At 43.8% G+C, this 25618-nt stretch overlaps 1 protein-coding gene across 2 annotated transcripts in view; it reads right to left on the minus strand.

Moving 5' to 3' along the window:
* The window catches only part of EGFR (epidermal growth factor receptor), a 158656-nt gene extending 133925 nt beyond the window's left edge, over nt 1-24731 (minus strand). For both annotated transcript variants that reach the window (XM_083825859.1, XM_083825858.1), the window contains exon 1: nt 24260-24731. In XM_083825859.1, the coding sequence (XP_083681985.1) occupies nt 24260-24353 (94 nt within the window). In that variant the 5' untranslated portion in view covers nt 24354-24731. The remainder of the gene's footprint in view (nt 1-24259) is intronic.
* Nucleotides 24732-25618: the final 887 nt, after the last annotated feature.

Below are 25618 nucleotides of genomic sequence, written 5' to 3' on the forward strand. Positions count from 1 at the left end.
GGGCCCTAAAAATAAATAAATAAGTAAATGCTGCTCTGCTGTTGTTTAGCATTTAAAAAACATCTTTTCCCTTCCCTTGTAAGTTTTCACCTCAAAGGAATTCCTGCAGATTGGGATCTGAGGTATGAAGGAACACAGCCACCTCCTCTACTATTGCACTGGGGAGTGCATGTAATTCACGTGAAGAAGACAAATTGTCGCCCTAAAAAGAATGTGCAATCTACAACTACACAGCTGCTAACGAGTCACTACATGCTACAGCACGCACTGAAACACACAAAGTAGATCAAAACCACCGTGTACATTTAAGCAAGAAGACAAATCCTTTTTCTGGGCAAATACAGGAATGAATGCTGCTCCTTGCCACTGCAGACGGCGTTCTCTGCTCAGGCATAGATCCATACTGTACTGTAAATTATGGCCTGCTATAAATGAAAAATGCTGATTTGGGGATTGTTCACTTTGTTATAATTTTCCAAGAGTAATATCCTGCAGGGAACAGCCAAGTTAATACAATGTTTCCACTCAAAAATTGGCAGCCTGAATGCAGCCAATGGGGTGTATTTAATGAGAGTTTGCCTGCTGATAAAATGTTATTGCAGAACATGCAAGCGAAAGAGTCTCTTATTTTCCATCCCAGAATGTAACCTTAGACTAGTGAAACTGGGTAACCAGAAATAGTTCTCTGGATTTCTAATACGCTGTATGTTTTTCCTCCGTTTTAAACATGTTCTGTAATTTATGATGTCTTTCAGCCATTGGAAGCATACAGACACTGTTTTGTCTGGTTTATTCTCGCAGGTAACAGCTTGTGATCCGCCTGCGGATGCGACTCACACCGGTTATTTTCACGCTGAGCTCCAGCGTGTGGCTGGATGTGCCACGCAGCATTTGGCTGCTCAGCTTGAGCACAGAGCTCATCGGTTCCGACACAAGTATGTGTTGATCTTTCTTTAACCTACTCAGGGACTGCTCGGTATTTTCTCCAAACTTCCTATTTCTGGCCCAGCCAGTGAGTAATCTAAGAGTGAAATGCGAAGCTATAGTAATGCACAAAACAAAAGCTGGTATTGAGCAACTGAGCTGAAAAAAATCTGAGGTGTCAAAAAGCCCCCACTGCTCTGCTCCAAGCATCTCACGAAGATAACAGATGTGCGCAGCCCTGAAACCATCCTCGCTGCCCCTTCCCCAGTCCTGCAGACACCTACAGAGCTCAGCACTCCTTTTGCATCCATCAGCTTACATGAAGCTCACTAGTTGCTCAGGTCAGAGATCCACAGCGAAAAACTCTATTTCAGGCTAGATCTCAGTGATCAGCATCATACCCATGCAGATCAGCACATAGATGAGGGTTCAACTCCTGTGACCATCACCAGATGATGGATCACCAAGAACACCGAGAGCTCAGATGAGGAAGTCGAGTTCCTGGAGCAAGAACAGTGAGAGGCCTATGGACTGGGCACGGGAGGATGCACAAATGCACATTGACAAATCCTACATGTGATGCGAGTTGTGTAAAGCAACAGTTTTGACATTTTGTAGAACCTTGTCTTGCAACATAACTGTTTTGCACCCAGTATTGTGCAGAAAGGGAAACAAGCCCCCAAACACTGAGATTTCAGGCAAAGTATTTTCTAGAAGCTACTAACATGTGCATGTATACATGTGTCAGTGTGTGCAAGTAACTCCACAGATCCTTTCTCCACCCCCATATACAGTGCAGGGAATCTGCTAATACTTAAATGGTCAAGGATTTGTTGTGGGAAAGCCAACAGTAATTTCACTGCTTCTCTGGAATTCTCCAAACAGCCAAATTGCACAGCTTAGGAAGAAAAATAAAAGTTACTCTTTAATTTAGGATTTTGAAGAAACCATAGTTCTACCGGTCCTAGAGTCAACCACCCGAGTGTACAGACCCATTGTATGTTCCCAGAAACTGTAGGCAGCAAGTTCTTCCTTTGTAAGATAAGCTCCTTCTACTTAGTGCAAAAACAAGCTTCCAAAGGTAGAAACAAGGCCTCAGAAACCTACTTGGTCACAAACATGCTGAAACCCCAGTAACCTTCCCTGACTTTCCTAAGGATTCCTTAAACTTTCCCTTGTGCTCCTCCAAAATAAGAGGGATGGAAATGCTTTGGCAAGAGGCAGAGAGATGTCCCCAAGACACGGCACTACATCTAATCTGGAAGCATGGCTTCCTTTATCATTAGGGGTGAACAAAGTGAGATTTTGCTGGAGAGGTTTGCTGTTTACACAAGTGCTTTTGATTGGACATGTGCAACTCCAGGGAACACCAAAAAGCAGGCTGTTGTACTTAAATGTGTATTCCATTTCTTGTCTGCCGGGTGGCATCTCAAAAGATGTTATCTGACACCCCAAGCTGAAAGAGAACAGATCTGTCTTCATTTTCCAGTGTACATTTTTCCCTGGAAGAGGGCAGCCAGTGGGAAGGACCCTCTGTGCTCTGCCCCGCTGCTGTTCCCCGCGCCCAGGAGCGGCCGTGCATTGCAACACCCTCGCACAGCAGGGCAGGCTGTGGCGTCCTGCAGCCGTCCTGGGCAGCAGCCAGGGGCTCTTGCTGAAGGTGCTTCATCCTGTGTCCAAGTCTCTTTTATGAGTCCCAGACTTGCGTAAGAGAAGTGATGCCAAGTTCGGTATGTTGTTGGTTTTACCGGTTGCCTTTTTAATTAAATTAATTTAGTTCATAATGGGATGAGAGACTACGAATGGCAAGGTGTGAAAGCTTTGCTTGCCTTTGTTCGGGTTGCTCAGTCTTTAGCTGGAGATGCTCACCCAACAGCCCAAGGCCTCAGTCAGTACCAGTGGGTGATGCAGACGTTTGTCTGGTAGGAGCAAAAGATTAGAAGCATTAAGCAGCCAATCCCAGCTAAAAAGAAGGGAGCAATTGGCCTTATATTAAACTGCTACTAAATGACATAAAAAGTGAGCCTCCCTGAAGTTCATTTCAAAGCCTCCAGCAATTTGTTCCATTACCAAAACCTCAAACTGGCTACTTCTTCAATCATTTGCATTTCAGACCTCTGTGCACCAGGTTTTCATTAGCCACAGACATTTGGAAACCAGGTACTTGCACGATTTTTGCTCTCCTCATCCTTAAGCCAAATGACAAAAGGCCCACTATGGAAAAAGTGCAGAGGAAAAGCTCAGTGCTACGGCCTCCCTGCGTTTACTTCTCAGAGCTCACCACGAGCAGACCTCCTGGTGGCTGGGTTCACCAAAGACATATTCAGTGCTGTGCAGGTTCCAGACCCAAGGGATTTTCCTTCACATCAGATAAATTTCTCATCCAGCTGGTAACTTCTCTTGCCACAGAGATCAGGAAAGCAAGTTAACAAGCATTTGCCAAATTTCACAAGAAACTCTGACCATGCAATAGGACCCGGCTACACTTTGGTTGCACCCAGTCACATGCCCTACCCAAACAGATATATCTTAACTGGGGTGGGAAATGAAGCACATGAACTGTGCCAGCAGTTGAAAGGTTTTCTAGAAACACTGAAAAAAAAAAAATTCAACTGTAGACCTCACAGCCTCATCGATATGTTACAGAAATAAAACACTGTTTGGAAGGGGTCATTAAGCTTTTAACTATCCACTTAACATTAACGCCACTAGCAATGCTGGTCAAATAAATGTTTGTGCATGATTACACTTCAAATTTAGATGCAAGGCTATTGCATATAACACGATCTGTGTAGACTTGTTTCTGTTCTAATGGATTTAAATTGCCAATAAAGCAGGGCCTAAAACTGAGATGCAAAACGAAACTTGAAGACCAAACATTTTCTCCATTTTTGCTTTTCAAAATGCTATGAAGATTAAGGGGATTTTGTCTTGCCTGTACAAAACAGGAAATTAAAATTTTCAGTTAAATTAAATAAAAATTCTGTTTCGGCATCAAATCACGCACATGAGAGCTGTCATGTGCAGCTCCTCTCCACTCCTCGCCCTAAGGACAAAGGCTGCGCACGCCCTGTATACCTGCATGTGGTGGGGTAGCACATCAACCTGCTCTGCTGCATGGGGGAAAGCAAGCTTTTGATCCCAGCTTTGCAACAAAGTGGGAAAGAGGCCTCCTTACAAGCCACTTGTTGCCCCACAGGTGCAAGTATAGCCCTGTGTTCATTTACCCTTCTGAAAACTTCAGACAAGGGCAATGTGCAAGCAGCTGTGCGAAGGAATAAGCCTATCTCATCTTGGAGAAGAAAGCAAACACAACACGCCCAAGATTGGTGTTTCTTTCCTTCACCACCAAGAAGTCCCCACCCCCTTCAGGGCCTGATCCTGCCAGTCTTCAAGTATCCTGGTAGCACATTAAGTAGATGCAAAAGCTGTCGATCATCTTTTACAAGCTCCCAGGATATTGCAGGGCTGGGTTTTCCTAACAAAGCCTTTTTGTCTTCTGAAAAGAAGTAAGATCTGCAAACAAACTATTGTCCTGAGATTTTTGCAAATGCAAAAAAGGACAAAATTCTTGATGGAAATAAGTTATGAAGTACTTAGTCTCTACAGCATTAACTGCTTTTAAAAAAGCAAGAAAGGAGACAGTGTCCTGCCTGTTATCCTGGCATGCTGCAGAAAGTTGTGTAAAATTAAAAAACAAATGCACAAATACTGAAAAATTCCGAAACAGAACCCACTACTCCATGCAGGTGTACCATAAATATTGTATATAAACCTATACCCATACTTGAATTTGGGCTGTAGCAAAAATTTAATTTATATTCAGCAGAAAGATTGCTGCTAATGCTGCAGAAAACAGCGAGATTAATTCTCAACATTAATTAGAGCAGAATAACCCAAAGTTGTGAACTAATAAAACACCTTACACGCAATCACTGCTAATAGCAGATTTTAGACAACATGTAGTTCGAAGCTTAATAATTTTGACAGACTTTAGCAAAAAAAAAAAAGCTACTGATGGATAAATTAAAAGGGCCTGAAGGAAACGAAGGGTTACAGAAGTCCTAGAAAAGGTGAGCCTTGGCACAGTGAATCACGCCTAACCCAAACACAAGCTACCAGCTTATCAAGGAGGCTCAACCCACTCCAGCAGCCAAGCCAGGGCCAAAGAGCAAGTACACACCTGGGCAAGAGCAAGTGCCAGGATGGAAAATGTTAATTTCTTTAGTCCGTGTGCCCTGTATTAGATCATGTAATTTCTTGATTATGTACAACTTCTTGGGTTTGGGGGGTGGGGTAGGGTTTAAGCCATATCAAATCTATGTAGCGGTACAGACAGTTATAATACACAGATCCTGATCTATAATCCTCTTTCGACTATCTCGTGTGAAATGCATTATTCTGATCCCTATACAGTCAACCCCACCCCCAAACACAACACCAAAACAACCCTCACCCCTCCCCAAAACCCTGAGTGCCTTGAAGGTTTGATACTTGAATTCAGGTTGCCTTTTAGCTCTTCCTTGCTGCATTTTTTCTTGGCTATACTTCTTCTACCAATTAAACATTTCTGAGACACTAAACCACCACCCCTGCTTTTGTTGAAACAGAGTAATTATGATTTCCCTGCAGAACTCATCATTTGTTATACAAAGGCCTGAAATGGATACCCAAAACATGGAAAAGTAATGTAAGGAGTGCTGCATAGAACTTCTCCACGTGGGCTTTGATTCCTAAAGGACAAACAACATTTTTCTTGCCAGAAGCCCTTTACGCCAGGTGGCACAGATGGAGAGCAAACCTGAAAGACTTGCATCTCTGCTTTGGAACGCTGTTTTTCCTGGCTGTTTGGGGACCCAAGTCTTCTTCCAGCTAGAGGTGTACTACTTCATTACTTCAGCAGGCTGTGAAGGTTTACCTGAGGGCAGAATGTGACCTCGTGTTTTCATAACATGGCGCTGCAGATACTTATACTCTCCCAGCCCATACCTGTGCACATAAAGGTGCTGTTAGCTTTAGATAACAGCTGCCCATGCAGCTGCTTGCTGTACAGGTAAATGTTTGCTATTCCTCTCTCTGAAAGAGATTACTACCCCTGTCAAACTAAAGCCTTCCTTGCTCACACCACTTTCAGAAGCCTTTGGTGTTTAACTTGGTCTGTAGCTAAGGCAAGCTCCTGCATTTTAGCATACTGCACTGCATACGATCAGGAAACACAACAAGGGCATGTATGCATTTTAAACACAGAACAACAAACTTTGTGAATAAATTTAGTGCAGTGAAACATGGAGCCTACGAAATAGCTTTCTAAGCCTCAGGAAGCTTCCTCACTTGCTTTCTGTTTGTACAAGTTGCAGCAAAAAAGTGGTGTTCAGATACAAACCCTAGCTATCACCACTCATTTTCAGAAAGCCCTTAACTTGGTGTACTGGAATAATCTCAACGCCTTTAATTTTCAATTTTAGAAGTTTGCTGGTTCCAAGTTTAAATGTCAGGACTGAATTCAAAATCTCTTGTCTGGGGAAGCAGCACCTAAGAGCCCAGCTCTACGGTTTTCTCCTGCACCTGGTGCTTGTGGTCCCTGCAAGCAGCATCCCAGCTTTCATTAAGTAACCCAAGGTTCACTGCTTCTCTGGGCTTCACCGCAGTGAATGCAGATGAGAAGGGAAGTTATTGGTGGCCCAATCTGTTTCAGTTCTTCTTTTTTTTCCTCTAAACCTTCACTAGGAATTCAAGTTTCATTATACAGCTCATCTGTGTTTCTAAAGCCCACAAAAAGCAGAATGCCGATACTTGTAAAGGCATAGAGCGTCCCTCCATGTCTCTGTGAGAAGACTACCAAATACATTTTCTGTGTGGTTAAACCACTACAGACAGTGAGCCCAGTTCCTGTGCCACTAGGAACTCCTTCCAGATAAACAATCATCAGACTTCTAAGCTCTTCTGTCTCTTGGCCTCAAAAAGCATTCTTAATATACACATAAAACAGCTTCTTAATTCCTGCTAGTGCTGGAAAGCATTCCTCGCATAACATTGAGTTTAACATCAGAGTGATTAATTAGAAATCAGGCAGAGGCTGCGTTTTTTAAAGGTGTACATACATTTTTGAGATAATTTGCTGCCAGCCTACTTATTGTCGCAATGCATTCAAAACACCACCAACAAAACATGTATTTTAAAAGTTCTACTTTTGACTATAAATTGATTTTTTTTTGTTAAGTTTCAGGCAAATTAATAAACATATAATGTGTCAGAGCACCTTCACTAAAATCTATTTATTTAATACAGTACTGCAAAATGCATGGAAAATCTTCAATATGCTGAAGCCCTCTGCATATTAGTACCAGGCCCAAACTAAGTTACTGAAAAGAATTCTTGGGGACCTTTGCTCCACCTCGCTCAGCTGTCCTTATCCTCTGCTTAGCACCACAAAGGTGCCCCATGCAAAGTCCCCAGTCCCAGGATACAGCCACCGTCACTGCCTTTAACTTAGTGAACCTTAAGAGTCCTTTTGGCATTTGCTCAAACAAAATGAGGCTGTAGGATAGTTATCAAGTGTAAAGGTGCTCCACTGTCCTAACGTACAAGTGGCAATAAAGATGCTTATCAAGGGAGCATATCTGTGAAGATCAAAATGGAAATTAGATAGTAGGAATATCAGCACAAGAGCTGGAGGTTGTTTCACAGTGAATATGTCAACAGCAGAGGTAGAGAAATCACCCAGAAGTGATCTTTTAGCGTTCACGCCTCCCTGGCTCTCTAGGTGGCTGCCTTCCAACCCAACACAGCTTGCACACAGAACTCACAGCTTCTCCACATTGAATTATCTGTATTTTCACAGGCATTTTAACTGTGCCCAGATTTCACCAGGACTTGGGCTCAGCTCTGAACATCCAGCTGCAGCAGAAGAGGCAGGCAGATTTCTGCAGTGCTCCCTCCTAAGTTATCCAACTAATGACCTTCATGGGAGAGAAAGGATGAAAGCTCCAGTGTTGCCATCCTAAAGCATGGTCTTGAGTAGACCATCAGGAACAGCCCTGGAGCACACTGGGGAAAACACAGTAACCTCACAGAAGCAGAGACACCAGTAGACAAGCTGCTCCCTTCAGCCCCTCACGTCATTTACCTAACAACCAGCAACAGCTCACTGGTTAACATTAGTAGAGGAGGCTGAAATTCAGGCCACAAAGAACAGGACTCCTTCTTACGCATATATAGATTAGCACCTATGCAGATTTATTTTTTTTTTGCATATGTTGATTTCAAAACACTTTCAAAGAATAAAGATGCTGACCAGTAATTACTGTGAATGAATAGGGAAAACACACCACTTGTGAAGTATAGATGTATGGCATTTTTCTGTTTTTATTTCAAGAATCAGAAAACTGAATTTTTACTTTTATTCTATGCAGTCTGATAGTAACAACTTTGAGAGGGAAAACAGTCAACAGGAGGGCTGCAATCAATCTTCTTGCAAACACTGTGCTACTGAGCATAACAAATAATTTCTCATAATCCCAAATACGCTTTTTTATAAGTGCATAGTTTTATTAATACACAGATACTCAGCTCTTTCTAAGAGTTTACGAGGATTAAGAATACAAAGAAATGTACTAAATTCATTAGCATAGAAGGCCTTCCTATGCTACAGTGGCTTAACAAGGAAACTCCCGAGCAAGATGTCAATCTCACACTACAAGGTTATCAGTGATAAAGTAGAGTCTCACTGAGTCCAGACTAGTTTAGTCTTTCCTAGCCTTTACTAGGTCTCTTACCTCTTGTACTTGCATTGCATTTTATTGTACAGGAACATTTATAATGCGCCACTTTATATCTCTAGGGTTTAATAGACAGAAAAATATCATTATACACATACCTTGACACCATTCCTTGCTCTCAAACACAAGTGGTGCACATATGTAACATGAAACTTTGCCCAAAATTCACATCCATAAATCATAATTTCCAGCAGCTTCAGCTTCTGATACTTCCATTTGTCATAAATTTTTCAACAACGCTCAGAGGCTCATTTCCAAGAAATGCCAAGTACCTGCCCTTAAAGTGTCTCTGCTTGAGCCTCTCAAAATTATTACTCCCTTAAATAACATATTTTTTGTCCCATGTAAAACAAGGCTCTTAAACCTATACAAGCTCTGTATACCTGCATGCAACTCCATTGATTTCAAACGGACACATGCATAGATATGAAACAATGCATTTGCAAAAGTAGCTAAATTGGTGCTATTGCTAACTCTCTCCATCAGAACTTTTTTCAACTTCAGAACCAACTCATGCTGTCTGACTGCAGCATTCAGCAAGCGTTAAGCTCCTGCTCTTGTTTTAATTTCATGCACTTTAAAAGTCTGTCTAATGTACTTTCTGAAGTGCTACATTGACAGGAGCTCCTTAAGTACTGGGTGGTATAGCAGTTGCTGTTGTAACATCATTTTTTCTTAACTATAAAGCAAGAGTGCCAGAGGCCTGCATAAACTAAGAACAGCACATTAACATATTGTTTCAGGGCTACAGTAAAAAAATAATTTGATTTCTTTTATATATATACACACATATGTGTATATATGTATACAGAAGTATAATTCTCTGCAAGAACTTCCATTTAGAAGTCTTGGGTCCAACACATCCAGAGTTGAAATGCCACTCAACTCAACCAAGATCATCCCAGCAAATTTTGAGATGCCCCCTTTTTGCTACAGTATCAGAACCAGCATGTTAGCTGGCTGAAGCCACATCACCATATACAAACTTAAAGAATTCACTCAGTCCCATCCAACAATGTATCTTAGAAACAATCTTTTAGGAAAAGAAAGGGGAATGGCAATTACTAGACTGTGTACTTACTAGACTTACTTTTAAGTGCAGCCAGTTAAAAGACTCATTTAAAGTTGTAACATGGACACCGCAGTACCTTCTGATGTGATTATAATTTATAATCTTACTTTCTATTTCAGGAGAATTACTTTTTGGCATAATCTTCATATAACATAGTGTGGTATTCTATATCAGCTTCACCTTTAAACTAGATGAGAAGAGTTTTCTTAGGCAAATAAAGTAATAAAAAAACCTGATCCTGCAGTCCTGGCTGGCAAAATATCCATAGACTTCAAAGGAATATTATGCCTAAGTTTTGCTGGATCAAGCATCAGTAGACAATGCATGTCCCTGCTGCAGCGTTATTGTAATAGAGAAGCAAGAGTTCCAGATTTTCTTCTTTCTCCTCCAGCTCTCCATAATTTTACCTTTTCCATAAACTCCCCTGCACGTAGTTGCGGTGCTTTTCTTCAAAGTTGCGTAATCTCACATGGGAGAGCCAGATTCTCTTTGGGGCTGTCCTTGAATTCCATGTTACCACCCGCTGCCAAATACACTAGGAAGGTGGGAATGGAGCGAGAAGCTTTATCACTGCTAGTGTACCAGTCAACATCATTATTTTAGGAACTGTAATTTTTCTGAGGTAAAGCTTTCATGAAGCAGCATGGTTGCCAACTGAACAATATATTCCCTCAGGATACATTCCTACCTACATCCCCCTACAGAAAATTAAGCAAATACACACAGACAAGTGATAACACAAAAAGGACAGACCCTGGGTAGGCACATTTCAGCAGTAGGCACATTTCTGTTCAACTCTTCTCTAGAATACAAAAATCAAACTCTACCTACAGGCAGGTAAGGCAGCTTCTCCTGTGCTGCAGGGCTGGAAAGCTCACGTTCAGCTGTTTGTTGTGCTTTGCATTAGCAATGCCACTGCATTAGATATGCTGAAGATCACCAATGCCAGGGCATTTCACTGCTTGGCTAAACTAATGACATACAGAGCATTTTCATGCTCTCACCACTGTATTATGAGTGTAGTCCAACAGCTACATTGCTTAATGCACTGTTAAATACCCTGTGCTATTTGTTCTCTCGCAAGAGAACTTCCTGCTCTTCTTGCTCTGAATTTTACTCCGTTTTGTATCAGGCTGTGGCTGACAACAACCAATCATGTGGAAGGGATGAAGGGGGAAAAAAGGGAAGGTTATGAAATTAATAGCTGTGAAAAAATAAACAAACAGAAAGGGACCATATGTTGACACAGCACGTAAGTTGTAGACAAAATTTAAGTGTTTCGGCTTTTTTTTTTTTTAGTGAATGGCTTATTGAAGGCTAAGAAAGTAATTATTCCTTTTCAATGTTCATGCTCTAGTAAGCAGCATGCTAAAAATATACAGAGAAAATGAACAACAAAAGAGAACTACAATAAAACTATTTTTTAATTATCCTCTCTATTTCAGACACAGGCAATGGCATTTTCTATTTCTGCTGATCTAAAGGGCTTGACAGAGGAAATTCATGGGACTACAGCTTCAGATGAAAAATTACCTTAGCCCCACCCAGGTGAAAAAGTTCTGTGCATTTACAGCAACTGTGGATATGATCCATTAATTTTAAGCTGACTGGATTTTTTTATTATTATTTGAATTATTATGCCTTTAGAGTGAAAGTCTTATTTTATATAATTATAAAAACATAATTGATAGTAGCAATTTATTCAGGGGCTGAAGAAGTTCATTGGCAATCTAACAATGGATGGAATTATTGCTGACAATTTTACAAAAGCTTTTATCAAAGTTTATGGGCCATTAAGTCCAACAGTGCGATTACCACTACGATATCATCACTCTCAATAGTACAGCACTGGCCCAGAACAAACCATTTTCTAATCCTGTCTATTATAACTAGTCTGTTTACTCAGAAGTGTTATGTTTGCTATTTCTGAAATGATCCAAGCCTTTGAAACAGTATTTGAGTTTAGCTCATAGGCAGGACCCATTCAGTATCACATTAAAGCAGGAAAAAATAGCCTGAGTCCCTTTCAAGTGCCAATGACTAATTCAGATTTTCCCTTCATGGGATATGTAGTGAATAAAAATAAAAGTACAGACAAGAGCTGAGCATACAAGCACACATATTCATGATATGAGGAAGCAGCTGTGGGAAACAGGTAACACACTAAGAGGTAATATTCCTCTGCAGAACCCCCACAGAATTTAGCTCTTGATGTTAGCTAGGCATTGGCACTTTTGATGCCGTATGCTACTATGAATTAATGTGGTTCATAGTAACTAATGACCAGACACAAAAGAAAGAGAGAAGGTGTTAATTAGCTATTTTTAGTCTTAATTCACTGATTATGATGTGCTCAATGGTGCAAAACAGATTGGTGCTCCTCAAATCAAAAAGACCCTCATTTGGAAAAAGGCTCTGTTCTTCCTTTTCCATGCTTGACAAATCTTGTAAGTGTCAGGGAGAATTATCCACGTATGCTGATGAGAGCACCTTACACACTGATTAACTAAAACTTCAGAAAAGATGTTGCTATATTAGTTAATCTGCCACAGGCAACTGTGATAAAATGATGCTGCCTATGGTATCTGCCTCATTAAGGCGGGAGAGAGAAAATAAGAGCAGCCTTGAAATAATAAAAAAAAATCATTAACATGAACCTTGCAGAGCTTAGTAGGAAGGAAACAGACTGACAATACCTTTGCTCAACACTTAATTACTTTTTGAAGACCAGAAGGAATTGAGAGAGCATATCAATGACAATCTTTTCCAAACCCAAGCAAAAGGAAAAATATCAAACTGATCTAGTAATTGGACATGTATCTTAACACAGCTGTTTTAAGAAATTATGAGGGATCACTGAAGAAGCTGAAGTTTGGATTTCAGCCTCCTACTACAAGTATCCTCATTGCAAGTGGTCAAATTAGGAACTACCAATGGCAGAACATTTGCTTCTACAACCAAACTAAAACTGCTGCAGCTCAACTGCTTATCCTCCATTCCAGGTAGGTGGAACAGAGACTGGAAGCCAAGCACATGGCATAAACATGACCTGCATGCTTCTTTTTCTAGGTCTGTGGTGAAGGACTTGCCCCTGCTCCCACTCCCGAGGACTGAACTTCTGCCATGGGTTTCAGGGAAGCAGTAGGAGCACCAGTATCTACCTGGGCAAAGCAGCCGTGACAAACACCAAGCTGATGCAGCCTTGCACCTCCCTCAGCCTGCTGCACAAAGACATGGGCTCTGTTCTAATGTTTGCTTTCCACAGCTCTGCAAGTGAAACTTCAAATAAAAGCCTGTGTTCTGTCCTCAGTAAGTACAAGCAAATAAAGACCAGCTAGGGATGTTTTCATTAGAAAACCAAACACTAACTGTTCCACTTGTGTGGGTGATCAATGCGCTGTCAGCTGCTGCACTTCAATAGGGACCGTCTCACTGAGAGCTATCAGATACCAGGCAAATATTGAACATGAAGAGGGAAGTATGTTCTTTCTGAACCTAAGTCTTCTTCTGTTCGCATTACCGCAGGTCTCCAGCATTAGATGGGGAGATGGGGCTAATAGATTTTGTGAGAGCTTGTTTTCAGGGGAGTGACCTTTCTGCCTTACGTTGGCTCTGAGAAGCAAGTTCCACCACTTCTCAACAGCATGCTGCCTTTCAGCAAATGCCAAGGGCCCAGCACCATACACATCACTCTGCTTCAAAACCCATGTTCATCTGGAGACCCAGCAATTTAAATTATGGTCCAGCTGTGGTGGTTTTACCCAGCTAGGCAGCTGAGCTCCACCACAACTGCTCTCTCACTCCCCCTCCTCAAAGAAAAAAGGGGAGAAAATACGATGGAAAGAGCTCAAGGGCTGAGATAAGGACAGGGAGATAGCTCAACAATTGTTGTCACAGGCAAAACAGACTAAGCATAGGGAGATTCATATAATTTATTGCTCCTTACTAACAGACTAGAGCAGTAAGAACTAAAAGCAAACTACAAACACCTCCCCCCGCCCATCCACCCTCTTCTATATCCTCCCCCAAGGGGCGCAGGGGAACGGGGACTGGGGGCGGCGGTCAGTCCTTAACATTTCATCTCTGCCGCTCCTACCACGGGGTCTATCCGTCAGGAGCAAACTGCTCCAGCACGGGTCCCCCACGGGCGGCAGCTCCCCCCAGACCCCCTGCTCCTGCGTGGGCTCCTCTCCACGGGCTGCAGCTCCGGCCCGGGGCCTGCTCCTGCGGGGGCTCTCCATGGGCCGCAGCCTCCTCCAGGCCACATCCACCTGCTCCACCAGGGGCTCTTCCACGGGCTGCAGCGTGGAGATCTGCTCCGCCATGGGGTCTGGACAGCAGTGGGTCCCTTTTGGGGCCATTTGGAGCTGGCTCTGATCTGACATGGGGCAGCTGCTGGACTCTTCTCGGAGGCCACCCCTACATTCCCCCTGCTACCAAACCCTTGCCATTTATGCCCAATACACCAGCTCTGATAAAGCAGCTTCCAGGGTTGGGATTATGGTGACTAAAATTTCAGTTTCCCCAAAAAATGGTTTGTTTTGTTCTGGTCTCATTGTTTTTTCACTTGAGTTTTTCTATTTATTTTTAGACAAGAAAAATAAAAGGCAGGGATTCCATGCAAGACTAGTCTTAAGAGCAGCAAAACATATGGAATCCTTTTTAACAACTGAGAATGTCAGGTTTCCATTCATGAGAAATAAGTTGTAATAAAAATGGGTAAAAAAACAATAACGAAAAATCCACTGCAGAAATGAAAGAACTTTTGACTAGAAGGACATTTTATTCAATAGCTCCTGACAAGGTAGTGCCAACCAGGACTTGAGGACAAATCCCTCACCCTTTTTTTTGTGGGAAGGGGGGGGGGGGAAGAGATTCCTGTCCTCATGAGTCCAGTAAACGATCCCTGTACCTCCAGATTTAATGCATCAGAAGTAAGCTTGACAAATATTAGTCATACCTGTTTCTACCATAGCCATTTCTTACCAACGATTAAAGGAAATGAAGGAAGTTTTGTTTTGCTTTCAGCTTCCAAAGTCATAGTTTGTGCAAAGTTCCCTGCCACGACTTTTCAGGTAAGAGCAACAGTAACTTCCACTTGTAAAAGAAAGACTGATCACATATACAAAATGGTATTTTTATCTGGCACTGAAGATCTGGTATCTTCATAATTTTGAAAGGCCTTTTATCAAAAAGGTATCCCTCATCTCTTAAATATCTTTTATGTTGTGTAAAGTGAGAAAAAAAAAAAAAGAAAGAAACAACACCAAAATTTTCTCCTCAATAAAGCAGATGGTGATCTGGTCAGGAGGTCCCCAAATCTTACCTATCTGCCATATCTCCAAGGAGCACCATTAAACAGAGCTACTTAATTGCCATAGTTAGCTCATGACATATTTTCTTAAACTTATCAGCATTGTTTTTTATAGGGTATTACCACTTATGACAGAGTAGTTAAGTGACAATATTTTTTTTTTAAATACTGCTTTCAGAACATCAGATTCACATGGGATTTTTCAATAGCACAATACAGTTACTTAAAATCAATGCAAGCTACAAAATAGCAAAATTAGGAAGCAAAACCCAAGAAGACCTTTTTTTCCATATTCTACACAAAATTATGCTCTTGTCACAAGTCCAAACTGAACAGCAAAAGTTTGAGGTGACCAACGAAGCATATCCCCTTGGAAACACAAGGGATAACATGTAATCCATGCGCAACATCTGAGAAAAGCCGTTTTCTCCATTCACTGGAATTTACAGCCCAGGAACATATGAAGGAAAGCAAAGACTGCAGCAAATTGCAAATGATTGGGAAGAACCTGCTTGAGAATTCCCTGGTACGACTGAAAACTGGAGGTGCGCTTGGCTAGAGGAATCCTTTTCCCTGTTATGTGTCTGCTTGAGGAAAACGTAAGTGTTGAAGATGCAGTGCAATGCCACCTGTACAAAACAAATGGATATCTCATTTTAATGTAAGCTTTGGTTAAGTGGCTTGTGTTGAAATGCCACCTAGCATTCCAAATGTAACCCAACTTAATCGTATCTATTGAAAGCCACATAATAAATAACAAGAAATACGCAGCATGCCATCCTAATTGCAGAGGTTGTCTCATTTACTAGTAGTCATTTATTTATTCAAATGACTTGAACTATGTGATTCAATCTGAATCATGGGAACTAGTTACTGATTTGTGCAAACAGCCTCTTGCTTCTTTGCTAAAGGCATTGGTGAAATAACTGACCCAACTGCTAAAACAAGCTTCCTCCTTAAACCCTGCCTCCTTCCTTAGTCTTACCTCCCAAGTGAACTTCAGAAGACACAATTGTTCTACAAATGCATTTTGAACTTTAAGAATATCAATGACTAACTCAAAACTGAATTAATTACATGCAATGGTATTTCCAAGATCAGAGAATTGCTAAGCAAGAGAGAATCATAACATGCAGCCGTAATAAAAATACAGCTCTGAAAAAGTATTGGTTACTATCTTAGATTCAAATCAAATTCATCTTTCAGAAGTGCACATATGTCTCCCTGATCTTAGGGGAGGGAGGAGAGTTTGAATACAGATCCCTAGTGAGAAGCTGCTTTTTTTTTTCTTCAGTTGGGCATCAGAAATATGAACACTGCCATTAAAACTGATCTGCAGCTATGTAAAAACAGTGATTTCAGAAACAATTCAGACTTCACAAGAAGGTATCTACTTGAAGCCCATTTTGACTTGCAGCTACCACCTCATTCTGCTATTTCAGTACCTGCTGGGGCTTCCTCATGCCGTCTGAGCAAGGGGCCAGGCACAGGCAGAGAACAAGTGCACTTTGGCAGCAAGAAGCCAAGCCAGATGCATGCCACCACAAGTCACCACATCCCAGGCCAGCCACTGTGTGCGTTATGGCCAGCATCCCTCCAGGGACAAGGAGCTGTTGGGGAAAAAGGCTCAGAGTAGCTTTCAGGAAGGAGAGGAAAGGATGCTCTGCACCAGATGTCATTTCAAAGCTTGTGAATCACCCCCAGGTAGGAAGCTGGTTACCTTAAACTACAGGCAGTGTTCATCATCAGCTAGGGCACAGGGCGGGAGGCCAAAATCCCAACAGGCAATTTTGCCAGTGACCAGATGTGTTGCCTCAGGCAACCATTCAAAGTCTCCATGGCTCTGATCCCGCGGGTCCTAATAGGCAAAATAATACTTTCCCTACCTAGCAGAAGTGCTATGTAAGCTTGTGGTGCCCCAATGCCAAAAGCGTTCAACTTCCAGGGCTCCCCTGATTATCTTCATATTTACAGCTGCATTTGGTGACGGGAAATCAGGGATTATGCCACTGTTTTGATTACAAAACGCACACAAACCCAGTTCCCACAAACTGATAATTTTCTTCTTGTAAAATCCAAGTGCTAAAGCACTACTATCCTGTCATCAAAACGGCTGTTTTATATCTTCTTCTCCTTCCTTCATTCCACTTTTCCCTGGAAAACATCTCGCCTAGCGTCACCCTGCTCTGCCAGAGGAGCTGTCTACTCTAGCAACCTGGACTGAGATATTCTGGCAAAACTGCCTTTGCTGGTACCACGTCAAATCTTATTTTTGAGGGGCTTGGGATAGACGGGGCTGGCAAAGCTGCAGCTTCTGCAGGTGACAGGGAGGTGGAGGGCACAGCTGGGAGGTGAGGTGGGTAGCACCCGCCCTTCCCACAGAACCTTTGCAAAATAAAGTAACCACAGAGCAGTAACCACTACATGCAGAAGGCTTTTAACCCACACAGCAGCACTGCTGGCCCTTGGGGCACTGCTACTGTTTGGCAGCTTTCACTCTGCCTGCCCAAAGGCCTGTCCTACTGCTGGGACACCAATAAACCCTGCTGTGCCAGCCTCCGGATGGATGGTGACATGGTTCGGTGCAGGCACCACACACAGGCATGCCAGCACAGGTAACCAAGCTTTTTATTATTATTACTTTACGAAAATAGAAAAGCTATCACAAATATTTCAGACTATATTTATCCCTCTGCTTAACCTTCACACAGTTTGGAACAAGGCTTTTTTTTTCTGTACACAAATGTCAGTTTATTCCAACCCCCAAACCTCAGTTTTTCAGGGAGGAAGAATAGAATTGAAGTTGGTTCATTAATTTGAGCCAAAAATGCAGCAAACACACCTTGCTCCAAAAAATGAGTGGGAGGGAGTTTTAAGAAAATTAAGTGGTGCTCTGGTATTTTCAAAATAAACCTGCAAATTTTCATTTCAAATAGCATTTGATTTTCCTTTTTTAACCAACTTAAAAAGAAAAGAAATAGTCTCAGGTCTTCCAGATTATCCTAAAATATTTTTTGGTGTGTTCAGTGTTCTCATTTTTTTTTCTTCTTCACTTCAATAGAACCACCCTAATATATTTGTTTCAGTTTGACTGGAAGTTATTCTTATTTTCCTCCCTCAACCACTGAAACAAACAAAAACCACCCATGATTTGATGTACTCTCATAGCGAGACATGCATGTGAACACGTAGATGTTTACTTTCATGTACACTGATGTGCCGGGCTGGAGAAGGCACACCAGCAGGAGGAGGAACCTTGCATCTGCCTTGCATGGATCTGTCAGCAGGCAAAACCTACTTTGCATTAAGACTTCAAAACGAAAGCTCACACACCATTACAGTCTACATACATACCGATTGCTCTCTCAACATGGTAGAGAGTGTACAGCTTAGCCAAATGGTCAACTCATGTCTCCTTGTATTTTCAGTGGTCATCAGAAAGTTCGTGTTTGAACAGGAAAACTAATAAGGATTTCTCATGCTTCTTCCCTGTGAGCAACCCTTAATAACGTTATTAAGCCCAGGGAGCACAAGACTCAGACCTACACATACATGTTCTCTGTGGGACAAATCACTAGGGCACATCATAGCCCTTTCAATACATAACAATTTTGCTTCAGCAGGAATAGACATTTGTTTTGACACAACTTCTCTGTATATGGAACATCTTTTTTTCCACATTTCCTTTAGGAATGACTTCTGCTGCCCATATTCATGCCAAATGCTCTGCAACTATTTCTGAAGAAATAAAGTACATTATTACTCAATGCTATTAGTTCAGCAAAATTCAGCTCTAAATAAAAAACATTACAGATCGGTTTGGTGTAGTTGGAAGCCAGGAAGTAACATATCGAGAACCAGAATGGGCAGGAGTGATACTAGATCTCATCCTACACCTACTAATGACATGTTCCTGGAAGCCAAGTTGCACAGGAGAAAGCCAAATTGTTACATATGTAGTGGGGGCAGCAGATACTGTACCAAGCTGAACAACAACCGTCCGCATCCCCAGGAAACATCGAGTGGTGGATTCCCATCCCAGGTACCATTAACTCCTGGCAAAGCAAAGCTGACCTGAATGCTTTCTACCCCCACCTTCACAGAGCTGATAAATCCATGCTGCTGGCTCTCCATGCCTTCATGTGCTTCACGAGCTCTCCGGAGCTGGCAGGTACAAACGAGGAGCAGCGGTGTGAGGATTTCTAATGAATCACCCTGACCCGGCTTCCATCCCACCCCTGTCACCTGGACCCAGGGGTGCCAGGCATTGATTGCATCAGCCTCGTTGGAAGGGCACATCCCAGAGGCGAGGGCCTCTCAGCTAATCCCTCGTCATGCCCGAGCCTTTGACGTCATGCAGCCTGGGCGAAGCAGCAGCTCCTGCTCAGTCATCGCCCGCGTCCCGAGCGCTGGGTGAAGCCTTGCGTAGGACCCAGAGAAGCAAATTCTGCACTCGCTTTTCAAACTGCACTTACAGCCAGGCACGTTGCTCAAGCTGACCCTGGGGTGAGAGCAAGACAGGTGACTAGACTCATCCCGGCAATAATTACTGCTTGAGCATTCATCAGAGGCTACACACCTTCCACAGCTACTGCATGGCAAAGCCAGGAGGCAAAAAGCTGGAACATGCCTTCCACTGAGGAGCAAATAAAAGCCCTGCTACCTTCCCAATCACCTTCTGTTAAAACTAGCAAAATCCTAGCTAGATTGCGTGCAGTCTCTGTGCCAGCTGAGCCCCGACAGACATAACCGCATTTTCAATAGTAGGGGCTCAAGGAGAGCAGCACAGCAGAATGGTATTTTGAGAAATAATAAAAGATTTCTAGTGCAATTCACACATTTCCAAAATAACAATTGTTGTAGCTAGACAGTCACTTTTAGAGAATAAGAGATCCCCCCCTCTTTTGACTGGTCTAAATCAGGTTTGTGAGCTGAGTCACCCTGGAAAGCACTCCTCACGTAGACTGGCTAGAGGATGCTTTTGTGGGTACGGCCAGTTCTGGCTCCCCAGAGCAAAGTCCTACAAGTCAAAGTACTTCTGACAGTACAACCACTCTTGCATTGCACAAGCACTTTGGCAATACAGACCAGAGTGTAACATGAGATTTGACATGAGCTCTCGTACCTGTAAACGCTAATGTGTAGACCACGACATGCTGACTACCGAATTTTGAATGCATGTGAGTTTTTTCTTTGATGCAATGCTCACATGCACAGGGTGACTGTACCCTCTGATACACACATACTACCGAAACTTGGACTAATCCAGGAGTTTGGTTTTGCACTGAAACTATTGATATTGCTACATTTGATGCAGGTATGGTCATCCTCCCTGAAATGAAGTAAACCTTTCAGTAGGCTGGTTTCTGAAGAGCTAACAAGCTAACGCAGTTTGTGCTAGAGGAAGATAAGGACGTCTTTTGAAGGAACTGGTTTGGCTAGTCAGCTATCTTGCTGCTAAAGCTCACATATCCCAGTGATTTCAGTGATAGATGGATACCCAAATGCAAAAGTCAGCCCCGAGGAGCATAATGGCATTGTGTGACACTCCCTGAAAGTCTCTCTCTATAAATTAACAAATGAATTACAATGGACTACTCTGATTGTAGTCTCCAGGGCATCGATCTTGATTTCTCATTTATCTGCAAATCTCTTCACATACTCTTGATGCAAGAAATAATACGTTTGTACTTACTACTGTCATTTCTGTGGGTAGTTTGTTCACCCTACACACATGCACACACTCTGTTGAGACATCAGTCTCTTTTGCAGCATTTTGCACATAGCCACTGTATTTGTAAGTTGTCTGAATTAAGGAGATGACTGCTGTCACTTTATCTTCCTTTTCTTGCTTATCTGAAGTTGCCCTTAACAATAGGATTTGGGTTTTGCCCTTAGTCATTCACACATCGAAGCACTGGAGTAGGAGCAGGTCTATACTCAAGACTTCTCTTAATTGTATTATTTCACCAAATTGGACTGTTTCAGCACCTAAGTTTCCATACCTCTAACTGCACACACCTCTGCGGTTTCACAAATATAGTTTCCAAAATAAAAAAGAAAACAACAACAAGTTCAGTCATTTACCAAGGAAAGGAGAGGAAAAAAGAAAAGAAAAAAAGCGCACAGTGCACAGACGGGACCTTAGGTAACGAACAAATAAATAACAGCTCCCCCTGCCTCTTTCTCCTGTTTCCATACAGAAAACTCCTCTTGCATCAGTGATAATACAAACAAATGCAGGTACAAGAGAAGAGATCATCTGAAAAGGCAGAGCTGTCTGCACATAACTGGAGCAAGCACTACACGACCCACAAGAACTGCAATGTTTATGTCCGTCACAAGTAGGTATGGAATAACATGCAGTGCAGAAACTGCAAAATCTAAAATGCAGCATCACATAATATCAGTACGCACATAGCCCACTGCACAAAATATTACATGGCTCTCTTTCATTTCATGTGGAAATGAATACTTCAGCATCCTTAAGGAGGTTAATTTCCCTTTGTTTTCCAGAAAGCAATATAGAAGACGTCAGGTACACAAGGGCGTCACAGAGAACTTCTGCAGCCACAGAGCTGCCCAGTGGGTTTGCATGTCCACTCCCAGCTCCCATCCCACGACAGCTGTAACTACAGATCAAAACTAGTGATAGAAAACCAACAAAGCAATGAAAAGCAGTTTGCTTAACTGTAGTGCCATCCTTGAGCATTGACACACAAAATGGACATTGGTCCAATGCATCCTGCAGGAAGCAACACGCCTGCTGTCACAGGTATTTATCTTCGATACCACCTAAAAGGCCATCCAGCAAACATCAGTGGAAATCCAGATTAGTTCCACCATCGTTAATCTGGGCCAACATTAGAGCAGGTAGATAGAGATAGAGGTAGATATTGATCCCTTTGAGTGTACTTCAGTTTCCAACAACACTGTTTGGTTTTGGAATAAGCACGATTGTTTTTTGTTGTTGTTTGTTTTTCACCTTCACATCTACAGTCTTACAACTAAATAAATTTTCTCTAATCCATATTCAAAGAAATCTTTCTAAAATTTGGGGAAAACACAGAACTGTATTTAAATTTCCATTAAACCATTATGTTGATCAGATTTTATAGGTTGATTCAGACCTTCTTCTAGCAAGAACATTTGCCTGGGTACTTTTATTTATTTATTTATTGAGGCATCAGCTCTTTTGGGGAATAGAACAAAACGGGCTGAAATTTTTAAAAGTGTAAATTCATATGCCATTTGAACTTCTAGAGGCAACAGAATTTTTTCATAAAACACAAGTGTTGCACATATTTATTACAGCACATTTGCTTTCAGAATTATTCTGAATTCAGATGCCCAGGAGTCCTATAATGTGACCGGACCTCAGCAGGCTTTGATGGTCTACTACCTGTTGGACCTATTGCTTCAAATCAATATCTCATGATTCTCAAATGCTGCTTCATTTTGTACCCATGACTTATTTTCTTACTCATCCTCAGGTGTGGAGAAAAACAAATAAATACCAAATAACTGATTCAACTGTTCTGCCTTCCCCTCTGCCACCAAGTCTCCAGCTCTCCTCACAGAAACAGTTACTCACTAAGAGAACATATCGTGAATAATCTCCATTGGGTTTATCATGTAGCTGTTGATTATTTAATAATCCTCAAATAAACAGCACCCTCACAATTTCATGAGACACAGAATTAAACACTATAAACAAGGTAACAATGTTTTTCTCCTCACACTTTACATATTCTGCAGGGTATATGCACCTGAGATTGCACTTCAAAAGCTTTAACACAGCATAGGAGGTAGAGTCAGCCTGCTTCCCATCATTTTCAAAGGGTGAAGAAAAAAAAAAATGGAAAAGAAAAACTGCCCATGTTACATCAACAACAGGTATGAACTTGATTTCTGGAGCAAGAGAGCCTCTTCACTTTTTTGAGGTTGTGCAACTAGTTCTTTCGAACGGGGTGTTTCTCCCTTTCAGGATGGTTTTACTGTCCACAGTCACGAAAGACTACCTAGGTCGTTTTAAGCCACGCATAGCTCTTCTAATCACTATTAATTCTCTTCTCCCACTTTTTCTTTAGAAAGAAAGAAAGAGTAAAACAACAACAACAACGAAATCTGCATTTTTCCCCTTGCTGGCAGATTTCCAAGATAAAGAGGACTGTGCTCTGCCTGGAACAGCAGTCAGGGCCTGCTCTCGAAACTCACAAAAGAACACCACACACGGAGAAAAAGCGATGGATCTGACCAGCCAGAACCCTTTTCTCACCCTCGAAACCAGTTTCTCAAATATCAAACCCGGCCCCTGCCCCCTGCGCCCTGCCCCGGCCGCTCCGCGCAGTTCCCACGCACCCACCGAGGGGTGACAGCAGAGTCGGGGCGGCTTCCCCACAGGGGGAAGGACGGGAATAAATCGCTCTTAGGTTTAACAACGGGTGAAACTGAACCAATGTGGCGTTTTCCCTCTTTCCGCACATCCCCTCCCCAGGTGCGTGCGGGGATATTTCCGTGCGCACATCCCCTTCCTGGGTGCGCGCATCCCCATTTCTAGGCACACATCCCCTTCCCAGGTGCGTGCGTGGATATTTCTCATTTTCAGGCGGGACAAGCGAAGGTGTGGGGGCAGAGCGACAAGCAGGGGGTGCCGGAGCGGTGTTTGCTCGGGGACTGCTCGGCTTTTCCCCGTCGAGCTCCGCGGGGAGCGGTGAGGGACGGGGCCGGCGGCAGCCCCGGAGCCGAGCCGGGCAAAACGCTGCGGGAGCCACCGGGCGACGAGGGGAAGAGAGGGGAGCTGAGCGGAGGGGGGAGAGGAGGGGAAGAAAAAAAAAAACAAAACACCACGAAAGGAGAGAAGCACAACCGATGAGATGTGCCAAGGTTTATTCCCTTTATTTCCTCCACCCCCACAAAAGAAAATAAACCTAGAATCAGGAAGTCGGAGCTGCGGGAGCGCTGCTAGAGGTTTGTTTTCCCTTTTTCTCCCTTCTCTTTCTTTTTTTTTTTTTCCTCTCCTAAGGAAAGAAGCCGGGACTTTCCCTCCGCCGCTCCCCGCGGGAGGCCGCGGCGCGCCGCCGCCCGCAGCCCGGCTCCCACGGGGTGCCTCCGGCGGGACCCCTTTCCCCCTTTTTCTCCTCTTTTTTCCCCCGTTTTTCCCCCCCTTACCTTTTTTCTCCTCCACGGCGAAGCAGGGGGCGACGCACCCCAGCAGCAGCAGCAGCACCGGGACAGCGGCTCTGGGGGGGCTGCGGCCGCCCATCCTGCGGGACGCCCCCTCTTGCAGTAGGGTCGGGGGGCACGGAGCTTTGCTCGGAGATGCTCCCCTACACCCCAAAGCGCTCAGCCCCTCTGGGCGGCGATGCTCCGCAAGGCTGGGCTCTGCATGCTGCTGGGCGGCCGTCGAAGGCTGCGCGCACACGTGCGTGCCCCGCAGGGGGGGGGGGGGGGTGCTGCTTTCTTCCTCCTCCCTCTGTTCTTCCTCCTCCTCCCTCTGCTCCTCCTGTTGCCGGGGGCTGCGGGGACTTGCGGGGCGGCTGAGACCGGCTGCGGGACGGGGAGCGCCCGGCTTCGCTCTCAGCCCGGCCGAGGAGCGCAGGGGCTCCCTCTGGGGACGCCGAGGAGGAGGAGGATGGGGCGGGAGCAAGGAGGAAGGGGAGGAGGAACCCCGCCCAGGTGGGGAAAGGGCGGCCCCCCCACCTGGCCCGGGATGGAGGGAGAGAGAATATTTGGGGGGCAGGTCCTCTGTCCCCCTCCCCTCTCGGGCTATGGGGTTGGTGTGTAGGGGGTGTATCCTGCTGCTCGGAGGCTTCAGCCCGTGTGTTTGCACCGCTGCTTGCCAAATAGCTGCGTGGCCCTTGCACAGCCTCCGGTCCTCATCGTGTCCCCCCCCGGGGGGAACAGCGCAGAGTTTCGGCAGCAGCACTCCCTCCTGCTCCAGCCCGTCCCCAAAAGGAGCCGGGATGCAGAGCGATACCCTCCTTTCTGCTCCCCCCGAAATCAGAGCAAACTCGGCCCCGTGCAAACAGCCCTGTTTTCGGGGTGCTCAGCTGCCCCCCAGTGCAAGGCCAGGCGTGTGCGTGCAAAAAAAAAACAAAACCCTGCACTGTCCCTATGCCTCTTTTAGCACCAGGATAGAGGGGGCCCTATCTGTGTGTGCTGCTCCTATTTTGTTGCACCGGTGGTGAGAAATCGCTCCGTGTAGTAAGTTGCTTAATGAACACACAATAATACAAGTGTTCTTGAGATGCTCCAGGGAAATCCACAGGCATTAAGCAAAGGAGCACATGAACAGTGATCCTCCCCCCTCAGCATCTTCACCCCGAGAGGCAAAACCAAGCTGTTCAGTATTCAGTGGGATATGCTTGTGGTACCAATATCTTTTTTTTTTTTCTTTTTTTTTCTTCCAAACAGGCTGCTGTCCGTAAAGTGGAATAGGACGTGAAGTGCCGCTTGTCTGGGCGGGGATCTCACTGTAAATGGTCTGCCACCTCCTGATTCAACAGTCAAACTTGCCACACGCTGCTG

Source organism: Anser anser, assembly GCF_964211835.1.
Source record: "Anser anser genome assembly, chromosome: 2".
NCBI classification, from domain to species: Eukaryota; Metazoa; Chordata; class Aves; order Anseriformes; family Anatidae; genus Anser; species Anser anser.